Source organism: Erinaceus europaeus, chromosome 1 (assembly GCF_950295315.1).
Source record: "Erinaceus europaeus chromosome 1, mEriEur2.1, whole genome shotgun sequence".
In the NCBI taxonomy this organism is placed as follows: Eukaryota; Metazoa; Chordata; class Mammalia; order Eulipotyphla; family Erinaceidae; genus Erinaceus; species Erinaceus europaeus.
Window position 1 is genome coordinate 93,047,233 of NC_080162.1, and position 22,135 is coordinate 93,069,367.

At 40.2% G+C, this 22,135-nt stretch overlaps 1 protein-coding gene across 2 annotated transcripts in view; it reads right to left on the reverse strand.

Annotated features, from left to right (window-relative positions):
• Positions 1-22,135, reverse strand: part of GRID1 (glutamate ionotropic receptor delta type subunit 1) — a 955,154-nt gene that overhangs the window by 12,887 nt on the left and 920,132 nt on the right. For both annotated transcript variants that reach the window (XM_007530211.3, XM_060190942.1), the window contains exon 14: positions 4,010-4,176. In XM_007530211.3, the coding sequence (XP_007530273.2) occupies positions 4,010-4,176 (167 nt within the window). The remainder of the gene's footprint in view (positions 1-4,009; positions 4,177-22,135) is intronic.

Consider the following 22,135-nt stretch of genomic DNA (forward strand, 5'->3'; position numbering starts at 1 on the left):
CAGCAGACACTCAGGCAGTCTCTCAGAAGGGCCCTTGCATGGGGACTCTGGTATTCTCTCACTGGGGACCCTATACTCTGTCATTGGGCACATTAGCTGTCTCAGTGGCTATGGAGCTATTGCTGTACTGGCCCCAAGGATTTCCTAACAATTTGCTCTGGAGAAGTGCTCCAAGCTTTATGATCTGTGAAATATTCTGAACCTCCCATCTTAGGAAACCAATTGGTGTAAACTTCAGGAACACCCATGTGCTAAGCATTCCTGGAGAGAAAGCATTCTTTCACTGTGCCTTTCATCTGAGAAATTGATAAATCACTACTCTTCCTTCTCTCTTGCCATTGCTCTCTGCTCCACGAAGCAAAGAGAGGCATGGAGTGCATACTTGATTAAATTCTACAGAAAACTCCAAAGTCTCCTTTAACTTAATTAATTCCACTCCTTTTCTCAATTTTGCAAACAGCTACTGAATCTATGTATAGGTCACAAACCCTCCTTTTGGTCCTTACTTGATAGGACTTAACTTTAAGTGTATATGAACAGAAACACTCAAATACCATTTAGGATATAGGAGAGGGCAGGGGGATGACATAATGGTTATGCAAAAGGCTTTTAAGGCTGAGGTTCTGAGGTCCCAGATTCAGTCCTCAGCATCACCATCAGCCAGAGCTGAGCAGTGCTTTGGTCTTTCTCTCCACCTTTCTCTCTGTATCTCTCTCATTAAAATAAAATAAATAAAAATTTTTCAAAGTATATAGGAAAGGGGGCTGGGCAGTGGTGCATCTGGTTAACCATACATATAGCTATGTGAAAAGACCCGCATAAGGACCTGGAATGGGGATGCTTCACTAGTGGTGAAGCAGGTCTGCAGGCTTCTATCTTTCACTCTCCCTCTCTGTCGCTTCCTCCCCTCCTAATTTCTCTCTGTCCTCTCAAATCAAATCAAATCAAATAAATAAAAGTAAAAAGGAACAAAATGGCTGCTGGGAGTGGTGGATTTACAGTGCCTGCACTGAGCCCCAGTGATAACCCTGTCTTGGAGCTCCACTTCTCCAGAGCCCTGCCCCACTAGGGTAAGAGAGATAGGCTGGGAGTATGGATCGACCTGTCAACACCATGTTCAGTGGGGTAGCAATTACAGAAGCCAGACCTTCCGCCTTCTGCATCCCACAATGACCTTGGGTCCATACTCCCAGAGGGATAAAGCATAGGGAAGCTATCAGGGGAGGAGGGGATGGGATACAGAGTTCTGATGGTGGGAATTGTGTGGAGTTGTACCCCTCTTATCCTATGGTTTTGTCAATGTTTCCATTTTATACCTAAGAAAAAGTATATAGAAGAAAGGAAAGGCTCAGCCAATAGACAGAGAAATGGGCACAACACTGAGGCTAAGGGGACCCAGGTGCTCCACTGACTCTGCCAGTAGCTGTCTGATTAGTCATGGCTTTCATGTCCATTTCCCTCTCTGGCTTTCAGGATTTTTTAAGGATTCTCACTCCATCCACATAAATAAACCTCTGTGCTGGGAGGCAAACATTAATCAAATGACTTGAGATCATCTCTAAACCTGGAAACTATGCTGTTATTTCCTTTTATGGTTATTATTTATTTATTTTTATATTACAGAATTACATGCCAACAGGGGTTGAATACACACCATTCCCACCACCAGAGTTCTGAATCTTCAGTCTCCCCACTGTAATCCAACGCAGTACCCCTAAGGTTGTAGACACTGGCCAACCATCATCTCTACAACTGTCTGTCCACATTTACACATAGTTGCCCTCTTTTTTTTTTTCTGATTCAATCTTCTCTTCCCTTCCAAACCACTCATGACAACATAACTACCTCCATATGTCCCTCTCCTTTTCCTTCTCTCTCTCTGGGTGCTAATGGAACTGGAGTTCAGAGTCCTCTTATCTTCTTCCTATCACTTCTCCCCTGCTGGGAGTATGGATCAAGGTTGTTTGTGGGGAGCAGAAGATAGGAGTTCTGGCTTCTGTAATTGCTTCTCTGCTGAGCATGGGCATTGACAGGTAAATCCATACCCCCAGCCTGTTTCTATCTTTCCTGGACCAGAGCTCTGGAGATATGAGGGTCCAGGACACATTGGTGAGGTCGTCTGATCAGAGAAGTTGGGATGGAGATATGGTAGCTGTGCCTTCCCTGCTCCCCCCAGGTAACTACCATAGTTCCAATTTAAATGTTCCAAAACTTTTTTATCCAGTCATTTGTCAAGGGACATTTTCTATACTGTTCTTTTCACTTAAACACTTTTTCTACAGCTTTGGCTTTGGTGAGCTGAGAAAGACTCTTGTCTTTCTTTAGTGATTCTTCCTAAACCTCTTCCTTACACTGGTTCCTGCATTTTGCGCCACCTGCGCTTAACCGCCCGACTCCCCCCTAGCCCTCTTCCTAAACCTTATAATTATTCCCTCTTCTCACACTAGGATGTTACTATGAAGATGTGCATGTGAGTGACAGACCCAAGTCTTAGACATCGTTTGGAATAAGACTGTCTCCTGGGAAATGATAAGTGGGCTCACCTAAGCTCTTTAATGTCTCCAACTCTGTAAAGCACTAAGGAAAAAAATAAGTTGAAGAGATCAAGCAGTCAAATTCTTGGTAGAGTGCCCATGTGAAGAAGAGCAAGGACCTAGAGTTCAAGTCTCTATTTTCTACCTGCAGAGAGAATGTTTTACAAGTAATGAAGCAGTGATGAATCCCTCTTCCTCTACTCCTTTCAGTTTTCCCCTTCCCATTCAATTTCTCTCACTCCTACCAGAATAAAAAGGAAAAAAATAACCACTGGTATTGGTGGATTCACTGTGCATTCACTAGCTGCAGAGGGTTATCCTGGTGGCAATTAAAAAAGAAAAAAATAAAAGGAAGGAAGAAGGGTAAAAAAAAAAAAAGGAAGGAAGGAAGGACAGACAGAGAGATAGAAAGAAAGAAAGAGTGAAAGAAAGAAAGAAGATAGGTTGGAGTGACAAGAGACAAGTGACCAAGGATTGGTCAAGTGTCCATACTGAGCACTTGGAAATTTGATCATTCAAGGCTCTACAACAGATGGGACTCAAGGCATAGAATCAAACCAGCAAATCACAGGAGAAGCCAAACAACCCAATATAGACTAAACTCATCTTCGGTGGAAGGTAACCATGAACATTAGGTGAGAGCACATTTATCTATAGAGTCTTCATCTCCACTTCCCCCAACAAACTAGAGTTAACAAGTACTAATCACTAGGAAGCCCCTTTGGGGAGGACAGGGACAAGGCACTTAGTGAGCAATTTCCACTCTCTGCACTGGAGAGTCAGCTCCCTTCCCCAACTCAGCCAACAGAATCTGTCCCCTAAGTGCAAGTGCACATGAATGTGAAGGCCACCAGCTTCTCTGACCCCACCCTTTTCCACTTTTCCACAATGACTCTTTCCAATATTCTTCTATTGTAAAAAAAAAAAAATTATTGAGCAGCCCAAGAGGTGGTCTAACAGCTACAGCATGGAGCTTTACAATATGAGGATCTGAGATCAAGTTCCAACATCACTTGTGCCCGAGTAACGCAAAAGGCCATTCTTGCTCTTATGTAAATTAATTAATTTTAAAAGTAGTTACTGGGCCACTGTAAAACCCAATTAATTATTCAACTTAATTTAAATGAGAGTCTATCTGTTAATTTCCTTATCCTCCTTGAGATCTTAGTTAGTAACCTCCTCTTCAGGATCTGTTCAAATGCCTTCTTATTTCTTACTCCACTCTTAGAAGATCCTTTCTGTCATGCTCACTGCCCTACACACATAAAAGTCCCCATGGGATTAGATTATATGCTTCCAAGGGCAAGAACTACATACTTCCTGTTCTTTACTCCAGGATTTGACATGGGACTACTTGGGGTTGAGGAGGTTGTGGGGGTGGACAAATGTGTTGGTACATAGCACTGAGAACACTGGATAAATAAACAAGTTTGTGTTGTGCCTCGCTATTGGAAGCACTGGCTGACCGTGCCTACCTCTGGGAGAAGAGGTCCCTGTAAGGGCTGCCATGCTGTAGGGCAATCCCATAGCCCTTGCTGCTGACGCTGTTGCCAATTACAGTCACAGAGCAGTCGTCATCTGTCAGAGCTGCATACTCCACCACGGCCACATCCCACAGAAAGGCGTAGTTCCCCTTCTTTGCCTGAAAGACCAAAGATCACCATGAAGTCAAGTAGGCCTAGTCTTCTGTATTCATCTGACTGGTGGAGTTTAAGTGACCCTCCCCCCTAAACACTTCCAGGCTCCACTTTAGCACAGCCAACTCTCCTCCTACTTCCTGGACTACAAATCCCACCACTGTTGGGTTCTAACATAAAGGGATGTGTCCTTGCCTCTAGTAGGCTCTGGTACAGTGCATCTCACAGAAAGTGGAAGTGAAGATGAGTTTTATGTGAGTTTCAGCACTAGCCTTCTGAGAACAACAGCATGGATCTACTTCTGAGATCTGCAGAGTCACCTGGGAAAATGCAAAAAGTCCGAATCCAAGCAACTGAGATTTTTCCAAGACAGGGTGATAATATCCATCTCATATTTTCACTTAGAACCTAACAGAGCCTTATGAGGGTGAACATGGGAGATTGCCCTAGGTTCAGTGTCTCTGAGTGGCTGTGACTTAGTAGCTAAGTCACAAACATGTTAAGCATGTGGAAGAATTCATTAAAACAGGATTTTGAGAGTTATAGTTCCAGGCTACATGTCCTCCCCATTTCAAGAGTGTGCACATACATACATAAATATATGAACAGGATATGTTCACATATATCTTAAGCACATATGCATGCATGGGTACACCTGCACTTACATACCCCCTTCCCAGGAGCAGGTCTCTGTTGCTATAACAAAACAGAGGGGGAAGATTATCCTATCAAGAATTTTCTGTGGTCCTTGTTGAAATCTTACTCCACAGAAGATGTTCAGTTCTGTCCTGAATCATACTTTTAACTTTGCCTACAGATTGGGTATGTATTATAGAAAGAATGTGAGCTGATTTGCCTTTGGGAAGGAGAACGTAGACTAGGCATTGTTGTCTGGCTGACTTAAAATAGAGCTATATGCAGCTGAATGCACTATAATGCCTGATTTTAATTCTATAGTGAGCACACAGACGTCTTTGTCTTCCCTCTGACCACATCTTAATATTAGATGTTAGAAGACCTCAGTTTGGGCTTTGTGGCAGGCTGAAACAACATAGGCAATGAGAGGCTAAGCTGACAAGCTACAAGCTTCCAGGCATTGTCAAGGGCATTGCTTAGGTTTGGAGTCTTTATTCAGTGAGGCTTTATGTCCAGTGAGGGTTTCCAAAGAGTACTTTCTTTCTTTTTAAATTTCTTTATTGGGAATTAATGTTTTACATTCAATAGTAAATACAATAGTTTGTACTTTCATAACATTTCCCAGTTTTCCATATAACAATACAACCCCCACTAGGTTCTCTGTCATCCTTTTTGGATCTGTATTCTCCCTCCCCCTAGCCACTCCAGAGTCTTTTACTTTGGTACAATACGCCATCAAAGAGTGCTTTCACAGCTTAGATGTAGTTAGTCAAACTTTTACTTCTTTTAAAGGCCCTAAGTGTCAAAGGTCCCAGATATATCTCCTTTTTCTCATCAGAAAGATGTGTAGGTAGAATATGGCCTTATTGATAATAACAGGCTGCTCCTAGCCATTCACCAATTTTAGCCAACAAGCTTGCTAAAAATGACACACATCCATGCCACCCATTGACTTTCACCTCGGGGAGCAAGCCAAATATTACCACCAGGTTGATTCCCCAGCCAATCCAATTTCAGAAGTCCTAGAGGATTTTGATCCAACTTGTAAAATTACACTTATCTCTCTCCCTCCACATGGGAAGATAATAGTCTTTGAAAATTTTCCCTGCTGGTAAACAAGTTTTCTCATGAAAAGATATAAATTTCAACCTCTTAGTAACTGAGCTTCTCAGCAAAATGTTGACTTATGACCTAATATTTGGCTTTAACCTGACTTTGGAGTATTTCATGTCCATGCTTGCAATTCAACATGACAATCAGACACTGCTATTTGTACAATTTCAAAAGGGCATGTCATGTTGAAGGAAGAATTAAGATCAGGTTCATTTCTACCTTTCAAGTGATGTTTCAAGAAGGAAAAAGAAATCTGCTGGCTCAGATGGAGTGGAAACTGACTTGACAAAAGTCTGGCATGGCCACTCAAATGGGGCACTTGGATCGTTTCAACCTGTAAGATTTATGACTCCAGCTTAGATTAAGCAGCAGATAAGCAAAGCTGGGTGAAGGATGTTGCATCTGTTGTGATGTTAACTTTAGGAGAGGTGTCAGAAAAATTAGATGGGAATCTGACAGCATCTTGGTTGCAAACCCCTGCTAGTTAGGCAGGCAAGTAAGAAGAAAAAGAAGATATCTCAACAATAGAGCAAGGACTTCCATCAATTAAGTTATAGGCTTTATTTCCAGGACTGCATATGCCAGAGCTGAAGGATACATTGGTTTCTTATGAAAGAGATTTCATAACAATACAAAAAAGAAATCTTTTTTAAATTAAATCACTATATTTGGGGATTTATAAAATTTCTGTCACTGTGTACAGTTTCTTTTTTTAAAAATTTGATATTACAGAGAGTAAGATTGAGAGGGTGAGACAGATAGCAAGAGAGAAATCTGCAGACCTACTTCACTGCTATTGAATCTTCCAAAACTATAGGCCCTTACACAGGACCTATGTGTTCAACCAGGTGCACCATCAGCTGGCCCCATGTACAATTTCTTATCACGTTATTACATTTAAAAAGAAAGGTAAGAGACTGACTCACTTAATGTCTTTCTTTATGGTCAATACCAGGCCACCCCATCATCTGAGGCTCTAGTGAGGGAATCCTTGGATTCCCACAAAGATATGATGGAATGGGATTAGACCTCTAACAGATCCCTCTCTCCACCATCACTGGTTATTTTATCAACAACATTAGCATAAACCTTCTTGTGGGCCTCTTCAGAACTTTGCCATTACTATAAAATAGCAATGGTAGTACTACCCCACTCTGAAGGGAGTCTGGGTCAACCTACTCCACCACTTGAGGAAGACTGGTCCTGAAATGAGTGCAGCCTAGAATGTCCCCAGCTATGACTATGGACTGTGAACAGAGATTGAAAGGGACTCAAAGGTTGCACAGGCTCCTATGATAAATCTGATTACATAAGGACCCTCGGTCAGATTGATGGGGTAAACAGTATTTATATACTTTATTCACATTCAGGAGCTACTCTCTGCCCTAACCCAGCTTTCTAATTCTATTCTCAACTCTGACACCATCTTCCCAGTCAATATTTTTAGTCCACCATCATGTTAGGTAAAAATTACTAAAATTGGGAGTCGGGCGGTAGCGCAGCGGGTTAAGCTCCTGTGGCGCAAAGCTCAAAGATCTGCTTAAGGATCCCAGTTCGAGCCCCCGGCTCCCCACCTGCAGGGGAGTCATTTCACAGGCGGTGAAGCAGGTCTGCAGGTGTCTATCTTTCTCTCCCCCTCTCTGTCTTCCCCTCCTCTCTCCATTTCTCTCTGTCCTATCCAACAACAACAATAACTACAACAATGGCAACAAAAGGGAAAATAAATATAAAAAAAATACTAAAATCAAGGGCCCCTAGGAACATACTTAAAATAAACTTCCTATCTTCTTTCTAGTCTATGGTCCCTATTCTCACCTGCTCTAGTCCTGCTTTTTTGTTCCTGTTTATTAAATATTTGTCCTGCTTTATATCTCAACTGCTTTTCAGCCACCAAGATGCAGATGTTACTGTGATTCCATCCTGTCTTCCCTGGGCAGACCACCTCACCAATTTATATAGGAACTCACCTCCGCAGAGCCTTACCCCACTAGGGAAAGATAGAAACAGGCTGAGGGTATGGATCAACTTGCCAATGCCCATGTTCAGGGGAGAAACAATTACAGAAGCCAGAACATTCCCACCTTCTGCACCCCATAAAGAAGTTTGGTCTATACTCCCGGGGGGGGGGGGGATATTAGGGGAAGATGACCAGAGAGCCCTGAAGTCTAATTCCATCAAGACCCAGAGAGAGAAGAGGGGAAAAAAATGAAGGACATTCAGAAGTAGCAAGAGGTGTAGGTGTGACTTACAAAAGAAGACAGGATTGTAGAAAATGTGAAAAAAATATATAAATACAGATAGTTATAGAAGAAATACATCAACACATATCTGTGACTTTAAAAGAACTACTATAGTTTCCAATGGAAGGAATAGGGATACAGTACTCTGGTGATGGAAACAGTGCAGAATTATACCTCTATTATCTGATAACTCTTTAAATCAATATTAAATCACTAATAAAATAAAAAAGAGAGGTAATGGGAAGTTCTCTTTCTACTTACTTTTATTGCCTTCAGGCTTATTCCTGGGGCTTGGTGCCTGCACAATGAATCCATTGCCCCCAGTAACTATTCCTCCCCTTTTTTTCTTATGTCTTTGAACACAAAGAGAAATTGAGATGGGGAAGGCTAGAGAGGAAGAAAGGGGCCAGCAACATTGCTTCTGAAGCTTCTTCCCCCCTGCATGTGGGAACCTGGGTCCTTGCACATAGTAGCATGTGTGTTCTACCATGTTCTCCTTTTTAACCATCTAAATAATCACAAATACTTCATTTCCCTGTTTGTAAATAGGAAGTAAATTTGCTATTATTTTTTCTATATCAGCTTCAGGAAGCACGAGAGTGGATTCCTTTATCTGCCTGGCAATATCAGAATGGGGAAGATCTGGAGAGACTAAAGTGTGTGTGGATCAAACCGGAAACTCTGACTTGTAGTACAACAAGACAAATTATGGTTATATATATATATATTTTTTAAAAAATATTTATTCTCTTTTTTTGCCCTTGTTTTTTATTTTTGTAGTTATTATTGTTGTTGTTATTGATGTCGTCGTTGTTGGGTAGGACAGAGAGAAATGGAGAGAGGAGGGCAAGACAGAGAGGAGGAGAGAAAGATAGACACCTGCAGACCTGCTTCACCACTTGTGAAGCGACTCCCCTGCAGGTGGGGAGCCGGGGGCTCGAACTGGGATCCTTATGCTGGTCCTTGAGCTTTGCACCACCTGTACTTAACCTGCTGTGCTACCGCCTGACTCCCATGGTTCTATGTTTATGAAATATTCACCATCCTGAATCCTTCATACTTCCTTGGTATTTCAGAGCTTCCACAGTCCTTTTTTTATCCCCCCAAAGCTCAATAAAACGCAGCCTCCAAGCTCTGCATGAGTGTCCCATATCCATCTGTTTTCAAGAACACTTTCTGGATCTCTAGATTTCTTGGTATGTTACAAATCCAGATTGAAACAGAAAACTTCTTATTTCCAGGTGCTCTCAGATGCAGTTATAAGAAATCCATTTGGGTTGTGGCAACAGCATAATGTTTATGCAAAAAAAATGTTCATGTAAATGGCTATGAGGTTCCAGGTTCAATCCCCAGCACCACGATAAACCAGAGCCAAGTAGTGATATGGGAAAATAAACAATACGTAAATAAATAAAAATAAATTAAAACTTTGTGTGTCAATCACTATACTGTAAACCATTAATTCTCCAAGTAAGGTAAGAAAGGAGGAGGAGGAGGAGAAGGAAAAGGAGAAGGAGGGGGGGGGAGGAAGAGGAGGAGAAGGAGGAGGAAAAGGAGAAGGAGAAGGAGTCAAATCATATACCTGACATTGGAACACTTAGTGGAATGCATACTTTACCATGTGTCAGGACCTAAATTCAAGCCCTCCGATCCATAACTTTAGGGGTGAAGCTTCATAAATGGCGGAGAAGTGCTTCAAATTCTTTCTCTCTCCCTCTCTAGCTATACTTCCACCTCAAATTCTCTGTCTCTATAAAAACATAGAAAGAAAAAAAACTACTAAGATGAAGAAAAAAAATGGTCATTGGGACTAGTAGAGTCACTGTGCAGAAACTAAACTCCAGTGATAATCCCAGTGGCAATAACAAACAGAAATCAAATCACCTTACCCAGTCATAATCATATCATACTTACATTTTCTTTCCTGCCCCTGTACAGAATAATTTTCATTTCTCCCCTTCCCAAATTCCAAGTTGTACCTCTTCTACCAAGTTTCCATTTGCTTACTAATAATTATGAATTCACCCCTTATTCTCTGTTGGCTATCCACAAAGTCTGGATGCCCCATATGTGCATGACACTGAATATATCAAGCATCTGCCTCCAGGAGAACCAAGATTTTTATCATCCTCTCCCCTCCTAGAACAAGTTCGTCCTCTGCCTTTCTTGCATGTTAGAATTTCCTCCATTCTGCTCCAAGTCTTTGCTTCCATGTATGTGTACTCAGCCTCTCACCTATTTTGTTTCTACTGGATCAGTATTTCTACTCTTCTCCTTCCAGTCTCCATCTTCTCAATACCATGTAAAGGACCTATAACAAAGCATTTCCCCCCCATAGGATTTAGTTTTAATTATTTTGAAAGAGTAATATCACTCTGGTGTAAGTAATACCATAGATTGAAGGTGGGACCTCATGCTTATGAGTCCAGAATTTTACCACTGTGCCACCTCCTGGACCACTACATGTCATTTCTTATTTATACTAACTACTCCTTTCTGTTGTATTTTTTTTCCCCAGAGTCTTGGGAACACAGAGCATTGGAAGGAGTTAGTCCATAGTCCATTGTGTGCTACTGGCTCTTCCTCACATAGGAAAGAAGCTAAATCCTGTCATTATTTTAGCAGGATCCTGGAAACGTCTTGGCTGAGTGGCAAATATCTTTATAGCTGGCTATTTCTCGACTTCTAGTTCATATCAACTCATTCTTCCTTGTATCTCCCAGTTTTGTCCTTGCCCTGCTGCCATGGGGAATTGAGATGGATGTTATGTTAAGGCAGGTATAACAGGCAATGAGCTATTTATAGGCAGATCATTGGCATTTATTTCATAATTCCTAAAAGATAAAGGAGACAAAATAGGCTTGTGTTTTACATCCAAACAAGAACAAAGACTTTATTTTAACCTCTTTGCTAAGTTAAATTACCATTACCTATCTTGCCAACTTAAAATCTTAAAAGTTATTATCACCAACTTATCATGTAATAGCTTCCAAACACCAACCACATGTACATTAGCATGTAGCTGCAGAAAGTTAGGCTGAGAACAAGTCTAGTTTATTTATCAGAGCCTCCTTCAAACCCACAGCTCTGTCCAGAGCCCAGATGGACACAGAAGTTAAGAGAACCCTTCACAATTAGCTTTGGGGTCATGGGATTCCAGCCTGAGTTTCTTCTAGTCTATAGCATTTACAGATCATTTAGGAAGGTAGAAGTTTGAGTGTTAATAGAATGGAGAAGTATAAGCTTCTATGTCTACATTGTTTCATTTAAAATAACCAGTGCTTGCAAAGTTGTGAGAAAATAGACAAGATCCTTCATGGCAATAAATATCACTGAGTAATACACCTTCATAAAGTAATACAAGCAGGGAGTTGGGCGGTAGTACAGCCGTTTAAGTGCATGTGGTGCAAAGTGCAAGGACCAGCATAAGGATCCCGGTTGGAGCCCACAGCTCCCCACCTGCAGGGGAGTCGCTTCACAGCGGTGAAGCAGGTCTGCAGGTGTCTCTCTTTCTCTCCCTCTCTGTCTTCCCCTTCTCTCTCCATTTCTCTCTGTCCTATCCAACAACAACAACATCAATAATAATAACTATAATAATAAAACAAAAAGGGAATAAATAAATAAATATTTTTAAAAAAGAAATACAAGCAGTAGGTAACATATTCTGCTCATATTCTTTACACTGGAAAATTTTGAAATTACCCTCAAACACAGTCCAAATTCATCTATGTATCTTAAAGATATGACAGATATCTTAGAGAATCTTAGATAAAGTTTTAAAACAATTATAGTTCCAGATCTGGCAAAATAGCTCACTTGATTATTGTGTTGCTTTGCCATGTATATGACTCTGGTTCAAGTCCATTCCCCATAGCATTGAAGGAAGCTACAGTACTATGGTTTCTTTTGCTCTCCGCCCCATCCCCCCTTTATCTAAAAAGGTTAAAAAAAAAAATACACTTTATTCAAACATCAAAAGGATACATTTGAGGATTTTAGAGAATGAAAGTTTGCTTTGGGAGAATGTTAGGGGCATCTTAGACAACGTGTCTCCCAGCTAGCATCTTAGCAAGATGATTCCAAAACCATCCCTGGTCCACCCACTACAAATGGAAAGGGGTTGAGAGCATGAGGTTCTGGCTCCAGTGTTTAGAACAACCTCCTGAACAATTGGGGGACTATGATCAGCCTATATTGCTGGAGGAAGGCTGGGCACCATAAAGAAAGCCACAAGTGAGATGGGCTATTGGATGACTCACTCTCCATTGAGCCACACTGGTAATAAAATGAGATTGCTTTGCCTTTCATTGTACCACTGATTCCGCCCTTCCCAGAACTCACTCAGAGCATGAACTTTCAGAGTCATTAGCCTTCAAGGCAAAAGCCTCATTATGCATTTCTACTCTATCCTAAGTGCTTTTGGAAAGGGACACACAACCAAACTGTTCCCCCAAATTAGAACTGTGCTACAGAAATCAAACACACATGAGATGGAAAGGAAGTTCTGAAGGATATCAGGTTATCTGCAGTACCAGATACATATCAGATGTGTACCTGCCAGGTGTTAAGACACTTCAGAATCCCAGTTCCTTTTATCACATGATTTTGGAGGGCAAAATATAAATCCCATTGTTATAGATGAAGAAACTGAGGTTCATGGGACTGGCTGGTGCTGCACCTGATTGTATACTCACATTACTGTAAGGCCTCAAGTTTAGAACCTTGGTCTCCACCTGCAGGGGTGGAGGGAAGCTTGATGAGTAGTGAAATAGTGCTGTGGGTCTCTCTGTCTGTCTGTCTCTCTCTCTCTCTCCTTCCCTCTTCCATCTCAGTTTTTGTCTGTCTCTGTCCAATAATAAATAAAGTGAATCAGGGTTCAAAAGAATAAAGTATCTTGTCCCATGTAAGGTAAGATAAAGAACAATAGAGCAGGGTCAACCCTAATTTCTTGGTGCTCCCTCGTAGCTGTCTCATGAAAGGACAAGAGGAATTTTTCCTGGTGTCTTTGATCTCATAACATCTCCCAGGGAAATGCTGCTGGTGACAGAACACACTGGAATGGCAATAAGTGTTCCCCAGTTTTACAAAAAGGTGGCTCCTGGAACCACTGGGAGAGAGAGGACATGGGGGTTTTCACTGTCTCTGGACAGAGTTGTTAATGTATTGCAATCCCCAGGGATTTAAGGATCCTTCTGTGCATTCACCACTCATCCATACCCACAGTGCCTCTTCTCACATCCATCTTCCACTCAACAAGCAAAGTCTGGCCCTTTTTAAGTATCCCTTATCCCCTCCCAAGGTCCCTTTAGAACCATAGGACCTAGCTTCTATGGTCATAGTCACAAAATAGCAATGCATTGCCATTAATAGTCTGAACCCTGGCTATAGCCACACCTGTCTTTTGCCCTGTGCCAAATCACAAGATGCAACAGGAAAAATACAGGCCATCTGTGGAGAAAGGGACAATTTTACAGTCTGCTGGTAGGAGTGTGGGCTGCTGGCATGATATTTCTGGAATGACAATTTGGTAGGGAGAATCAAATGCTTTTATAATGTGCATGTGCAGCAATTCTATCCCTGGAGATCTGGCCTAGAGAATTATTCAGCTTTCTGAAAGATGTTTGTGAAAACTTTCTTGGGAAAACACTGCTTAAACCAGCAAGAAATTGGAAAGAATACAAAAGTTCAACAGTTGCAGATCAGCTGCATAAATAATAGTATTAGATGATGGAATTGTTATTATGATATATTATTGTTACTATGATACTTAAAAAGTATTTATAGGTAAGAGAAACAACTGTCAGTGCTAAAAAAGAATTTTCTAGAATCTGACTGCAAACTTGAATCCCAATGATGACTGTATGAGTACAGGCAAGTCGAATACCATCTATGTGCCTTGGCTCCACTACTTGCAAAAATGATCAGTGCATAACAATGACCTGATGAGAATTAAATTCCTAGGGGCTGGATAGTGCATCTAGTTGAGCACACTTGTCAAAATGTACACAGACCTGGATTCAAGCCCCCACTCCCCACCTTCAGGGGGAAAGCTTCATGAGTAGTGAAGCAGTGCTGCAGGTGTCTCTCTGTCTCTCTCCCTCTCTACCTACCCCCTTCCCTTAATTTCTGGCTGTTTCTATCCAATAAATGAAGATGATAGGATGTTTAAAACACTTAAATTCCTCAACATGAAACATGTTTAGGGTCTTTCTGGGCATATGGTAAGAGCTAAATGAATGCGAACTGGTATATTGCTACATGAAAATAAATTGTCACAATGGAGTTTAAATACTGTATTATGCTTCTAATTGTTGTATAATATAAAATGGGATATCTATGAAGAATTCAGATCCAGGGAGCTAGCATAGAGGTTATGTAAAAACACTTTCATGCCTGGGGCTCCAAGGTCCCAGGTTAAATTGCAAGTACCACCATAAACCAGAGTTGAGCACTGCTGGTCTCTCTCTTCATATCTTTCTTTCTGTATCTCTCACTTTCATTAAAATAAAATATTAAAAAAGAATTCAAGCTAAACACCAAATGCCAACCACATTCATCTATGGATAGTGCCAGCATGGGTGACTTCTCTCAGTTTCTTTCAGTCTCCTGTGTTACCCATGTTTTCTGATGCTAATTTCCAGGAGATAATTTTAGTGATTCAACCTTCTTCCTGAAGGATAGAAGAGCGGGTTCTGGACAAAACCAAACCTATGGTTGCATTCCAACTTTTTAGTTAACTTTTAGTCTTAGCTAATAAGTATCTCTTTACAGTAGTATTCTGCGAATACTACTGCACAGAATGTGAGGCCAACATAGTTCCTTCTTTAGATTCTAATTTGATTCAGGACAAATCTATCAGCTATTATTGAAGCATCCTTTCTCCCATTTCACTCTTATCAGTCATAGCTCTACTTTGACTAAGTCAGTGGTATTCTCTATGAAGCGGTATGCGGGTAAAAGTGTGCACATATAAATGTGTATGTATGACATGGTATGGGAGGTAGCACAGTGAATAAAATTGGACTCTCAAGCATGAGGTCCTGAGTTCAGAACATCCTCGATATCACATGTACCAGAATATGTCTGGTTCCTTCTCTCTCCCCTCCTATCTTTCTTGTTCATAAATAAATAAAATATTTTTAAAATGTGTATGTATGAGTACATGTATGTTTGCAAGTGTGCATATACTTTACCATGCCTAAAGACCCAGGTTCAAGTCCCCAGACCCCACCTGCAGGGGGAAGCTTCATGAGAGGTAAAGCACTGCTACAAATGTCTTTCTTTTCATTCCTTTCTTCCTCCCTCTTTTCCTACCTTCCTTCCTTCCTTCCTATCTATCCATCTATCCATATATCTTCCTCTTCACTCTCAATTTATGTCTCTATCAAAAAGAAAAAAGAAAATAGGGTGGAGGGGAGGGAATAGTTTCTGGTAGTAGTAGATTTGTTGTGTAGGAACTGAGCCCCATTAGTAACCCTAGTTGCAATTAAAAAAATAAAAAAGATAAAGGGGAAGTGAAAGAAAGACACCTGCATCACAATTCATCATCTGTGAAGCACACCCATGCCCCTGAAGGTAGGGACCAGGGACTTGAACCTGGATCCTTGTGTTTGTACTCTACCACGTAAGCTACCACCCAGTCCCCCTTGCGTTCTTTGTAGAACCTTCAACCTCAGAAAATCTTCCATCTTAATTAAAACAACAGTTTGGCATGTTATCGAAAGGAAGAATATGGATATATGCAGACTAGGACTTCTCTGAGCATCCTTGAATAGTCATCTGAGCTCTCTGAGGCAAGTATAGCAAATCCACCCCACAGGCTCATCACAATAAAAGGCATTATGGAAAGCATCTGATGTGCTGAAGGGACTCAAACAATATCATGCTATCTTCATTATCTTCTTGATCATCACCAGTGCCATCTTATGGCATAACGTTTCAATCTTCCTTAAAATGCAAATGACTTGGGGGAAATGAAATCTGAAATTGTCCTTGGTACTCAACCTAGTAAATAAGATAGATTATTCGACTTGGTCACAATCTTGGCCCATTTACTGACTCACTACTTGTTTGGAAAAATGAAAGATGAGTTCAGATACTACTGAACATCTTATACTGCTTTAATATTATTAAAAACTATAACATAAACTAACAACTCCCAAAGCATGTTCTCTAGGTCAGTAGCATCTGGAGTTACCAGAGAAGTGAAAAGCAACGTAAATTATCAGGCCTATAGCAAATCCATTTACTAAAAGACTCTGGAAATGGAATCCAACAATCTGTTTCATAATCTTTCTAGGTGATCCTGATGTGTGCTAAAGTTGAGATTCAATGATACAGACACTCTGAGTCAATTAATTTCTAGCTTTCTCTTGAGGGAAGATTTAGAAAAAGAGGGATTATTATGGTTTTAGGATCTCATGTTGGGACACTAAATGGAAGAGGGAAATCACAGAGGTGAGAGACCAAGGATTTAAAATCAGCTTTTAAAGGAACTCACACTTTAATTTTCTTCTTCCTGAAAATACTCTGCTTGGTTCTTTCTTATCTGTTTTCTTCTTAAAATGTTCAGGCTACACTTACACAGTCCACTTTCTAAGGGAATCCAAGTTCAAAATGGACTGTGCCCAAGACCACAAGGTCAGCTATTGGCAGGTTTTGAATATCTCCCCAGGTCTCCCTGACTGTAAATGGCCTTCTTCTCTGCCACATCAAAAGTTCAACTTCAGTAGTCCAGAAGATTCACATAAAGTCCCCCCTGAGCAGCTGGCTCTGTCATCATATTATTGTCTTCTTTTCTGTTGCCAGATTATGGTGAAACCCTTGCTAATAATGTCTACAGCTAGTTTCTGACCCCATGGTGTCTTTATTGCTGCATTTCCTTTCAGGGTCTCTAGAACTCTGGGTAGACTCTGTCTTATGATGTAATCAACCAAGTATTGTCCTGGTGGAGAAGGTTTTTCAGCTTCTCAAGAAATATGGGGCTATTTGATATAATAATAATAATAACAACAACAATAATAATAGTAATAATAATAAATTAAGAAAAGAAATAAAAGTCTTCACTTGGAAGAATCAATGATTACTTCTTCAAAGTCTAAAATTTCATACCATTAGCAAAACTAGCCATAAACAACCTTCTCATCAGGGGGAAGGGACACATTGATTTTTCAATAATATCTCAAAATTTTAAATTGTGCAAGGGCCATGATGAAGAATAATTTAATCCAAGTCACTTCATGGGAAATATTAAGAATGATCTGGAAAAAAAAAAGACTAAATTGTTTTGCCAAGATACAAAACAGATTACAAGGAGAAAAGAATCTAGATAGTATTCTAGATTGAGTATGTCATTCTAAGAAAGATATGTCATTCTAAAAAAGATAAACAATCTAAGAATACATAAAGTCAGGCATCATAGAGGAAGGCCTCCATGAGGGCAAAACATCACATAAGCACAGGAATAAAGTGGTTAACAAAGAGCAAATGGGGGGGGGGGAGGATACTAGTGTTTCTGAAGGCCAGATTCTTGAATAAAAATTAATTGGATTGAATAGGTCCTGTTTGCCCCTTTAGGTCTGTGCTCCACCCTTCTGCCTCATCATTCTCCTCCTGGGACTGACCTATAAGGACAACATCAACAGGTTCCTTTTAAGATTCAAAAAATAAATAAAATATTATACTAATAAAATAATACTAAGCCTATTTTGTGTAAGCATACATTTTCAGACTTCAGAAGATATCAGAATTACACAGAGGGTCTATTCAAACACAGACTATTAACTATAGTTTCTGAATCATCATATTTAGATTAGGGTCCAAGATTTGTGTTTCTGGCAGGTTTAGTGGTTAGGCTTAAGCTTCTGACCCAAGGACCACACTGAGAACTACTGTGCTACAGCAGACTTCACAAGGAATTGCACCAATGCCTCCACATCACCTCTTACCTTCACAAGAACTGGGAGATGACTCAATCAGATAACATAACTTTATTCAAGAGATAGTTAACTTGACAAAACCTTATGTTGGCAAAGATGGATTCAGGAACTAAACTCAATTTTTTGTTGCTCTCTCTCTCTCTCTTCACCACACTATGTGGTCTTAACTGAGCATTTGGCTTCACTGAGACAATGTTCATTGAAGTTCATGGAACTATATCCTGAGGTCAGGGTAGCTTTGCATCTAAAGTCAACTCTTCTCAATGTTCCTTTTGCCATAAGGGCTTACTGGGAACTGGACAGTGGGGCTGTGCTGGAATGAGAGAGAAGCAGTATAACTGCATGTGCTCACCATCAGTATTAAAGATCATCCCTTAATGATTTGGAAAACCATCCCTGTGGGATGTCAGTCTCATTCTCTGACTCCATTTGTAGCTAAGTGCTCTTTTATGGCCTTTCTATAATGTCAGCCTTGAGAGCAAGAGCTCACACAATAGCCTATTGAAGAATTCAATAGCACTTTGAGCTCACATTCTGACCAAAAATCCATCCAAATGCATTCCAATTTTTCACAACTGAACAATATCTGAGTTCCACCTGGCAGAATGTAAGCTCTGTAAAATTAAAGAACCAGGGAAATTTGCCATCAGAAGGGCCTAGTATGGGTGCTACATTGATGACCATAGGCCACACAATTCAGGGCTAACAAACACTTAGTAGAAAGTGTGCCACTTAAGTTTATGATGGGGGCTAGCTCTCTAGCTAGCTCACCTAGCTCTCTTGCTAGTTCACCAGGTAGACTGTATGCCATACTGTCTGAGTGACCTAGTTCCAAGTCCCAGAACCAAGAGCATGTTTTGACACTGGGCAAAGCATGGGTTCTGCGGTCTCAGACTCTCTCTCTCTTTCTTTGTGTGTCTGTCTCTCCATCTGGTGAAAAAAAAAAGATATTCAGGAGAAGTGCAACTGTGCACAAGTAAGAAAGGCCTAGGAATTTCAGGAAAAAAAGAGTAAGAAAGGAAGAAGGGGGGGCTGGGTGGTGGTGTACCTGGTTGAGTGCACATTTTATAAAGCACAAGGACCAGGGTTCAAACCCCCCACCCCTCATCCACAGGGGAAAATCATTGAGAGTGATTAAGCAGGGCTGTAGGTATCTCTGTCACTCTCTCTATATATCTTCCCTTTCCCTCTCAATTTCTATTCAATAAACAAATAAAGACAGTAAACTAAAAAAAGAAAGAGAAATAAAGAAAGGTTTCTCTGTGAGGTCTTTCTGAAATTCATATTTTATTTTATTTTATTTTATTTCTACAAGGTTTATTACTGGGGCTCAGTGCCTAGTATCTACATCACCATTGCTCCATAATTCCCAGTGGCCTTTTCCCCCTTACCTTTTTTTTTTAAATAGAGGGCAAGAGAAAGAGGAAGACAGAGAAACAGAGAGGACAGACACCTGCAGCACTGCTTTACCCCCCATGAAGCTCTTCCCTGCAAGTGGGGATCTGGAGTTTGAATCTGGGACCTGATGTATGATTACTTGTGCTCTCTACAAGGGGAGCCATCTCCTGGCCCTGGTCTCTGAGATTTAGCTTGCATGGAAAGCTCCAGCATCTCTTCCACATGCAGGCCCAGTGTCTTTTCTGCATAAAACGTGAGAAATATACTTAACTGCCAAGAATTTTAAAAAAATATCAGACTTTTACCACTCCTATTTCTTTAATCTGGTCCATGGGAGGCAAGCCTTTCAAAGCTCTTAGGGGTCCTGCTATTCTTCTTGATTTATGTTAACCCTTCTCTTCTCTCTCTTTCCCACTATGGCTCTCTGTTTCAGTCATCTTCATGTCTCTCTTCCCTTCTTTCTCTCATATAGTTATACAAACACTGATATCTTCAAATTAAAGGTCCAAAGCTTATCTTAATAGCCCTATGTTGAAAGTAAAGTGAAACCATAAAAAAAAAAATAATTCTCTATCCCAGTAGATACCACTGTTTCTTCTCAAATAGTTGTTCTACTGTTGATAAAGACAATGATGATGGTTATAGTAATAAAAATAAATAAGCAGTAGAAAGAGTTCAAATCTTCAAATAATCCATTTAAACTTTTTGAATCTTACATTCATTATTTTCAAAACTGAAATGACAAAATACCCTTGATGGTGAAAATAAAGCGCATAAGCATAATACCACACATAAATACTTCTTTATAAATAATATTTTCCTCCTTCCTTTTCCCTCTCTCTCTCTCTTTATTATTTTTTTTTTGTCCCTGAAAGACAACACTAGATAGACTAACAAAATGGAAATCAAATTAAACTAAACTAAAATTGCCAACAATTTGACTGGTGCAATAAATCAAAATTGTTTTCATCAGTAATCGCTTCTTGATTTTAATATAATCAAATAACAAAACAATTCAGTCCAAAATGAAAAAAAAAAACTCATAAAACCCAGAGTAATAATACTCAGTGGAACAAATAGAATGGAATCAGCCACGTTTATAGCCAGCACTAAGGTGGACTGTATCAGACCTGAGTACAAAGCAAATTACAGGGCAGAGGAAATCTGAAAAACAAAATCAGAGTTTAGGGGAGTGAGCATCCTCCCACCCCACTAATGGGGAATTTGAAAATAATCAAAGTTAGCAGGATGGCACAGATATTGGATTGATTCCTACCAAATTACAAAAATCGCAAAAGAAAGTAATTGAAGAATTCATAAGGAGATTTGCTTGGCAGTGTTCAAAAACCTAAAGCGAAGTAATTTAATAAAGTGAAGCACAGTGAGGGTTTTCCTTGATCTTTGAACTGTATTATCCCAAACCATCATCATCAAACAGAATTAAGCAGCAGGGTGCTGTGAGGGGGGCAAATTAGTTAATTGTTTAGAAACCTGCTCTTGAAGACTGACTATGGCCCCCTACCCTCCCTGCCTCTCTTCACAATGTCTTGCCCTCCCTGAAACTGGGTGCTGGGGATGTTGCTCATGAATATTAAAGTAAGATGCACATAACTGCATTTGCACACATTCTCATTTATTGCTCGTTGGACATTTATGTTGTTAGTTTGTTTTGTTGTTGCTGTTGTTTTTTAAAGAATAAAATACTTTGAAAATCAGTCCCCTCTGCCTACCTCATCTCTAGGCTCTGAAAATGGACAAAAGACTAAGTAAGAGACAACTTGCTTCCCAAAGAGGTTCCAATCTGTCGGGGATTGCCAGGGAGTAGGTGGTGAGGAAAGAGAGACTTCAGATAAGGTTGTACTCTGGAAAAGGTACAGGATGAATGGACATTGGTGTCTGATGTATTTCCTAGACACCAATCAAGAGGAGATGAGAGGCTGTCCCTATGTGTTAAAATACTAAACTATAGGAAGGAGTCAAGAAGGAGACCTGAAAGCAGCAATGAACCCTTAGATAAACTATAAAGGAGGAGGTCAAAAAGAAATTACAGTGGAAAATTATAAATCAGCTATAAGCCAGCAAAAAGGCACTTAAAGGACAAAGGAAGCAAAACTGTGAGTCACACAACCCCCAATACCCAGCCTCAGGCAGAGGTGGCTGGTTTGGGGAAATAGGACCTAGACTAAGGCCTGCTCACCTGTGGAGTTAAAAACACCAAAGGGGAACTTTTTGTCAGAAATCAGTGGGGAGTCATCTAAAGCTTCTTCACTGCAATCAACTAACTAAGTGATAGTTTGGGAGGGAGGGTATTTTCCTTCCCCTTTGTCTGACTTAATTTGATGCATAGACCCCACTTCTGAGTATATATACATTACTTTAAGCACTTAAGGCTTCAAATTGTTAACGTGATTGAATTTTAAGGGGCTTAAATTGTTAATACATTTCTAATAATGACTTCTTTGAAATACTAAATCACCTGAAGGCTTAGACCATAAAGAACAGAAGCAACTGGCTGCATCACTTTATAAGATACAGCTATATATAAATAGCATTAAACAATTTAAGTCATGGTGTGAGGTCTTGTATGATATAGAAAATTCTAACAATGGGATTTTCAAAGTTAACCTATTTTCTAAATA